General features: G+C 35.9%; 1 protein-coding gene across 1 annotated transcript; it reads left to right on the forward strand.

Annotated features, from left to right (window-relative positions):
* Window positions 1-480: 480 nt before the first annotated feature.
* LOC140941596 (uncharacterized) lies at window positions 481-5,675 on the forward strand. Its single transcript, XM_073390614.1, has 5 exons — window positions 481-615; window positions 1,249-1,344; window positions 2,021-2,068; window positions 4,260-4,381; window positions 4,858-5,675. The coding sequence occupies exons 2-5, from the start codon at window positions 1,269-1,271 to the stop codon at window positions 5,086-5,088; spliced, it is 477 nt and encodes a 158-aa protein (XP_073246715.1). The 5' UTR covers window positions 481-615; window positions 1,249-1,268; the 3' UTR covers window positions 5,089-5,675.
* Window positions 5,676-7,879: the final 2,204 nt, after the last annotated feature.

Raw genomic sequence — 7,879 nt, forward strand, 5'->3', positions numbered from 1 at the left:
CGTTTTGGTTAGCGGGTTTTCTAAATCGAGAAATTTAAAGTTTTCGTTCTTTCAAACTGGCGAATTACTCAATTTTCGAAAACCCAATCTTCTACCAAAATATTATCTATTATCGGAGATTAAGACTTTCAGTTTTCCTCGCATCGTGCGATACTGATATATGTTTCGAAAGAATAATAGGAAAATGAAACATGCCAGCGATAGCATTGAAAACAACGTCAAGTTTGCCAATAACTACATTTATTTTTTTTAGTAGTAAGACATGTTTTTCAAATCAAACTTCATTTAAATCATCTTAAGGTTAATGCGCAGCCGTAGATAGATATGAACTGTCTGATAAAAAAAAATGCAGTAAATTCAGATCGTCTGTAAAGCAATGACTTATTTTTTCTTGCGTGACTTTCTGAAATGAAACTTTGTTACCCACAATGACGATAAGTTATTTAAAGTTTGTTAGGAAGAATATCCAACCACATGCATGTGATGAGGCGTCCATTTGTCTCACATCTCGCTCTCTCCAATCACATAAATCTTTCGTTTCTTCCTATAAAAGCTGATTTGTTATACGTTGTAATTAAGTAATTGTCAATGCGGAGGAGATCGAGCCACTCTAAGGTAAGGTTTTACCTTCAAGTGAAATTGCTTTTTTGAAGAGGCATAAAATTGTAGGCTTTCTGATAGTGACAACTATTTTAAAGCAGATTGTAGTGAATTTAAAAAACTACAGCTTTATCTAGTTAAAATGTTATAATAGAAACAATTTTTAAAGCAAGCTTTTTACTTTGATGTCATTTTTAACATCATTTCTCAAATTTATTAATAATTCACATTAAAAAAACAAACAGGATATAAGTTAACGTTTAACGAGCGTTTGGAATTAAATGCAAGACTCCTCATTCCTTTGTCCCAACAGATTCTAGCCGTTTAGTCTTTGTTTCACCACGCAACGTTCTGCCGCGAGGTTCTGCTCTTTACACTTTTTATGAAACATTTTCTGCAAAAGAAGTACCCCCTTTCTTACACCATTCACTGAAATTAAAATGGTGCCTTTTTGACATAGCTAGCAACATGAAGTCTTTTTTTTCTTTGTTCCCCTTTCGGGCGGAGCCTCCCAAGGTATAATTTTGTCCGCAACGGAACGCCATACCCAAGAGAGGCCATTAAAGGAAATCCCCCATCCTCAGTGAGAAACACTCAAGTCTCATGCTTGATATAATTATTATTTCCGTCATCATTCATTATCAACAGGGCAAACGCGCAGTAACAAGATGGAAAAAGTGCATCGGGTGTGGTCACTAAGTAGTCAACGTTTCTTGGAGTTACAGATCAATACTTCAAATACAGGTAACCAAGCACCCAGTAATTAACAAGTATTTTCGTTTCCTTTTATATCTTTTAATTAGTCAAATCCACGTTCAATATACTGACTAAATACAGCTGTCGATAAAGAAACGAGGGGAAAATTCCTATAAACAAATTTGCTCTGGTCAATCCGCACTTAACTACGCTGTGGAAATCTTGAAGGGTGAGGTTGTCACATTCAAAATCTCACGCATGCTCTTTGATTCTTGTGTTGTTAAAATTGCCTTTTGTTATCTTTAATCTTTCTTGCACCAGGCCCCGTCCACACGAATCAGGATACTTTTGAAAACGCATTTTTAGACGGAAGTGCCTTCCGTTCACATGAAACCAGTGAATCTGCACTTAATTCGTGTAATTGTTGTTTCAAAAACAACCGGATTCTTGTTGAAGGGACATCATTCGACGGTTTTTTTGTTGCATGTGTAATACCCACGGTATCAGCGCTATATTGCTTCCGCCTCGACAGCCTCACTTCTTCTCCCACCTAACTCGTTGCCGATAACGGATGGTATTAACCCCGCCACCTCCCAGAAAAAGGGCACAAACAGCCCTTTAATTTAATTTTTTATTATCATTATTTTTGTGCGCTTGGTTGTTTTTTTGTGTGTGTTCCATTCATCAAACTTTATATACATAAATCCACATAACATCTATTCAGACCTTGCAGAAGTCAAGTCGAGCAAAAAAGAGGGGGAAGGAAATTTGGGTGAGAGACACTTATGATGTTATTTATTTATTTATTGTTCATTTAATATTTCTATAATATAGATCTTTATTATCTTTTTATACACTTAATATTTAGTTTGATTTTCCAAATCCAGAATATTTAATATACTGTAAAACTAGCCTGTTAAATTCAGTTAGTCAAAAGACAAATTTTTCAGCACTTTTAGTTTAATTTTGTTAATGATACTAGTCAAGAAAAAAGAGTACAAAATACAGAATAAAATGAAATTTTAACCCAAGTTTGACAGGGTTTTTTTTGCTTCCTGCAACCGGGGGGAGTTGGGGGCCTCCAGAGGCTCCCCTTTATAACTTCAAAACCTCTCATGCTACGGCCACCAAAATAACACAGAACAAATAACTCGCCATTTCCAACTTCCGGGTATATCTTGATTGGCACAGTAACGTAATCTGGCGTCATTATGACGTAATATGGTTGGATTTATTGCCAGAATCCACATTTTCCCTAAATTAAACATGAAGCGGAAAATACTTTAATAAATCGAGAAGTTGGCTTACATATAAATAACCTTGAATAATGGCACTGATGTCATGATGATGTCATTTACTACTAAATAAAAAGTGGAAGCATCCGCTATCTTGGATCCGCCATTTTGAATTATTTAAATGTATTTCATTTTACTTAAAACCGCTATAAATCGATGAATTTTTAATAGAAAACTTGATCCGAGTATAAAGCGATGCTCAGGAAGCCAAAAATCTGCAGAATATGCAATTCCGAGAAAAAATGAAAACTGTTGAAAATTAAACTCACATCTGCCATTTGATGTTAAATCATTTTTTTTCCTAATAAAACTAGTCACAAAAAGGCTTGGATTTCATCAACAGTGACAATAACTTTAATTAAATAACAGTATATTTAAGAGTGATATAACAATTCCATAAATAATTGTAGATACTATTATTTTTAATCGAAATGAACAGGAGCCTATGAAATGAAATGACTTGTAAATAGTGCTTTGACAAATTTTTTATTTTTCTTCAGCGAAATTAATTGTAAATAGGTTTTAGTACAGTGAAACCTGTATTAAGCGGACACCGTCGGGGAATGCTGTAGTGTCCGCATAACACAGGGTGTCAGCCTAATACAGTTTTCGATATGTAACGTCAGATGAGGTGTCATATGCCATACAAATGAACAGTGGAAACGTTTAGAATACTCCCAGAGACTATGACGATATACGTTTGCATTAATTTCTTTATCGAAGTGGACCAATTGATTATACTACCATAAAAATAGATTACAACTCAAATTTGAAGAAATCAATAGTGAAACAATCTCTAAACAATCAAAACGAAATAGAAAACGATACTGTACTGTGCCGCTAATCAAGTAAGTTCGTCAAGTCACGTGTTTTAATGAATCGAAAAATTTGTGGGTTGCAATTCGAGGCAATCTTTCGCATTTCCGGTGTCTGGCATGTTGGTTGGTGGAATTTAATCACAAGTGTCTGTCTAATACAGGTTGGCAACAATAAAAATGACCATTTCAGGTACTTTTTAGGTGTCCACATCCGCTTAATAGAGGTGTCCGCTTCATAAAGGTTTCATTTAAAAAAAATAAGGGAAATAAATTTGGGGACTTCGGCTACTGTCCGCTTAATACAGGTTTCACTTTAGTTAGCTTTGTTGTTAATAAAAGGTTATAATTATTAAAAATAATAATAATAATAATAATAATAATAATAATTCCATAGGTAAAAATAGAATTTAAACCTATTTTTGAGAAACAAGTGCAAATTTTGAAAAACATGGCTGCCAAAACGTGGTTGCCATGGTAACACCAAGGTTGACGTACACGTGACGATGACGTTAAAATGATCCCAGTTAATTTTTAGGGAAAGTCGCTAAGGTTCGCGATGGGGGCTCCAAAAGCCTGAATCAGGTTAAATAAATTAAAGAAGTACAGATTTAGTGGTCTATTCGTTTGACGATTCATTGGTGAATTCATGTTGTGCAATCAAAGGCTTGTTTCCTCGTATATTTCCATCAATGAGAACTCGGTGTTAGTATGTAGAAGTAATATTTGAAGCTGTTGATATCAGCCGTCTGACATTGTAACATTGTTTTGGTAAGTTGTTACACTCAGTCAAACTTCAACAGTGTCTTTATCTAGAAAGCACGGCATTTATTTATTTTACTCTTTGATTAAGGTAAAATAACCTTCACAAAGAGGTCACCGGAGAAGGTATCATATCACTTGGTATTTGAAGAGGCAACAAATGATCGTAATTACAGCCTTGAAATGGATGACAGCGACAATTTATCAGTGAAGGTTAGAAACAATTTCTTCCAAATAGTTCGTTTTGAAAAAATTCTTCGAAAGCACACCTACTCTTTTAAAATAGAAAAATATAGTACACTAACTAGTATAAGTAATTAAAGTTACTGTCTTTGAGAACATACAGGGAAGATAAATTGTTCTAATAAAAGAGAACATGCCAGTACACTCTAGGACGAATTTTCACCTGTCTCTTAATAGCTGTCTCTAATCAACTTAATGACTAAGAATTCAACTTCAGGTAAATTCATTTACATCTGATAAATCAAACAAGTTGGAATAATCGTCATAATCTCAATGACAGAATGCGAAATCACTTTAATCATAAAATTTCCGATGCAGTCACCGGGTTCTGGACGGCTACAGTTAGAAATTCTTCACTGACTATAAAATGCTCAAGCAAGCCACCATGGGCTCTGATCTACTGGGCAAATTACTCAAATTGAAATTAGATGTTTTTTTCTCAACAGGGTTGGCAGAAGGGCAAGCCTCCTAATCCCCCTTTAGAATTTCAACCCGATTCAAAAAACAGTGGACCTTTCACCAAGCTTATTGCATTGAAGCCATCTTGGACAAAAGAAACAGCCAAAGAAAATTCATTCTTCCTTGCTTCGAGAAGCGATGGGACGTTGTCACTGAGACCATATCATCCTTTGGATGAGCATCACCCGGATGAGCTCTTTCTTCTAACATATGTCTAGATAGAACGTTTAAATCAACTATACAAGCTTAAAACTCATTTATGACTGGCGCGTAAACAGCAAATTTGACCATTGACCACACATTTTAAAAAAATTATATCTCCACTGTTATTTACCATAGCTTAAAAAGTTATACCTCATTTGATAGGGCATACAATAACCTTTTCCCCAAAAAATATTTTACCTTCTGAGAGCCAATAATACCTCACTGATAAAATTTACAAGATACATTTTCTTATTATTTATGCAAAAATTCAAATATAAAATGTGATTTTGCAATAATAATACTTGGATTGAGCTTAAAGTTTTAAAAAAAAAATTTCGCTAGTTATCTAGCAAAACAGACCACCAATCAGCTAAAAATATTGAAGGATGCAGAATTTTTTCTTAATGTTTTCCCGTAGCCTGCGAAAACATCCGTTTCTCCTCGCTCTTCGCCGCTGGGGACGTTTCGCGCGGAGAAGCGTCTGCGACTCAGCGACAGAAATTCCATACTGATGACGTAAAATCTGTCCGGAATCCGGTCAGAAGCGCTGATTGGTGGACGGAGTAGTTACATTGTTTTAGCTATTGTTTAAGAATGACAGACAAAATTCAAAAGGCCACAAAGGTCAAATGCAAACGCGAAGAATCTCTAACAAAAACAGCCGATGTTTGTGGAACATAGTCTTCTCTAGGAGAAGCATTTGAGTTTTGCTGGAGCGCGTTGGCAGATAAACACAACACTTTACCGAAATCGACCAGAAGACACTTAAAATTGGACAAATTTATTTTTGGAACCCCATGACTACTGAATTGATTATGTTAACAATGATTTGCGTCATCAGTATGGAATTTCTTTCGCTGAGTCGCAAACTTTCCTCCGCGCGAAACGTCCCCAGCGGCGAAGAGCGAGGAGAAACATGTTTTCGCAGGCTATGTTTTCCCGTTGGTTCCCTATTATGCAAATTAGGCTTTTAGCTTAATTTGCATACTTCAGCGTCACCACGTACTGAGTGATTAGTCACAGAAAAAGTCTGTTATCTTCCTGTTTTCATCTATAAATCAAGCTAAAATAAACAAATACGAATTCGAACACTTTTAATATTTAAAAGCAAGGCCTTGACGGTATTAACCCAAACTAAGAAGCATTTTACCGAATTTGATGAACATGTGTGGCTGAATGAACTCACGGCGAAAAGAACGCTACGGTTATAAACCTTTTCTTACCTCGACTTTTGCATCTATTTACCAGTTTATGATCCAAAGGAAGGACATATTTGGTTGAAATTCATCGCCACAAGTATTTCTTGATGGCTAAAGCTGCCACAAATTCTTTAGCGCGTCGCCATCCATTTTTGTGTGATTTCGTGAAGCCCCGGGCGTGAAGCATATCACTGTGTTAGGGACTGAAACTAGCCCTGTAATTGGTTTCAGCTTTCTACAATTTGGCGGTGATCGGTTTTTACGAACTTTTCGATCATAAGGCCACACGGCCCTCTTTTCACAAGGGCTGTCAAAAATGAGTTAAAATAGAGAATAAAAGCTTAATTATTAAAATAAAAACTTCATTAATGATTATATGTACACACTAAGGTATAAAAACTGAAAAGCTATGTTGTGAACTTTTATATCTAAATGAATACCAGCCAATTAGAGAAGCGATTTTCTTCAGATGTAAGGAAAAACAGTTCGTCAGATCAAAATCGCGTCCTCCTTTAAGATAAAAATTATTATCAAGTATGTGCTTAATAACATAGAAAATATCTTGGAATCTAATAAAAGTAGACACAAGGTTAATAAAGTATTGCCTGGAAATGTTACTATGAACAATAACGCTTTTACTGCTTAGATCAGACACTGCCTAGATCCAACGCGTGCATGCCAAGCAAGGGTTTTCATCGCACCAAATTAAACCCCCAAGATTTCGCATTGGTCCCCGAAATTTGTCAAGCGGTCTGCTTTCCTCCATCGATCCAGCCTATGAAATATTTTCTTATTGTATTACGAACGTACTATAAAGTTATCTAATGTTAAAACGTTGCCATTTTGCGATATCATTTTAAAAAAAGGATGGCACGTCTATCATTACGTTGGCAGTAGACAAAGTGGAAGTTGTGATTCATTTTACTTGGATTTCTCAATTTCCTTCGGACAGAAACCATTTTAGTGGCACAACTGGGCTCCTTATAAGTGCACCTTACCTTTGGTTTCGAAAGGTCGTCTAGTCGTACTTTAACCAAAGGCAGGTTTTAACCGAGCTCAGGGGTTTTCTTATGATTATACAGTTGATAGCTAGAAACACTTTTAAGGTTGCAGAGTTTTTTTGTCCAATAACATTTCAGTCCAGTTTTCTCTTCAAAGACAATGCCAGCCATTGTTGAGAGGGTCTGTGGGAGGTCTTGAGCGGAGTGAAGGCCTATAAGTGGTTAGGTGTTTTGGACTCCGTATCAAGAGGTCCAAGTTCAGACTGTGTCGAGGTCATTAGGACCATTTATTCGAAAGATGAGACGAATTCTTACCTAAGACGCGCCATTTCTTAAAGGCTCAGTTGACACAACAAAACAAAACAAAAAAATGGGGCTCTAAAAATAACGCATGTGTATTATGCGTTTCGGCTTACCATATTTCTTAGAATAATCGTCCCTCGAATAATCGCTCCCACCCCACCTCTTTTGTCATCTCTTCTCTCTTTTATCCTCTCCCTGTTAAGTTAAAGTGGAATCTGATCAAAAAAAAATTGATGAGTGACGATTCAAGCTCTGAAAAATGGTCAAGGAACTAAATTTAAACGATTAAAAAGCCCATGTTC

Source organism: Porites lutea, chromosome 6 (genome assembly GCF_958299795.1).
Source record: "Porites lutea chromosome 6, jaPorLute2.1, whole genome shotgun sequence".
NCBI classification, from domain to species: domain Eukaryota; kingdom Metazoa; phylum Cnidaria; class Anthozoa; order Scleractinia; family Poritidae; genus Porites; species Porites lutea.

Excerpts from the sequence above, each read along its gene's own strand:
- LOC140941596 (XM_073390614.1), top strand. The coding sequence starts at position 1,269 with ATGGAAAAAGTGCATCGGGTGTGGTCACTAAGTAGTCAACGTTTCTTG. Across the intron at positions 2,069-4,259 it reads AGAGGGGGAAGGAAATTTGG|GTAAAATAACCTTCACAAAG; the intron begins GTGAGAGACACT and ends TCTTTGATTAAG. Across the intron at positions 4,382-4,857 it reads GCGACAATTTATCAGTGAAG|GGTTGGCAGAAGGGCAAGCC; the intron begins GTTAGAAACAAT and ends TTTTCTCAACAG.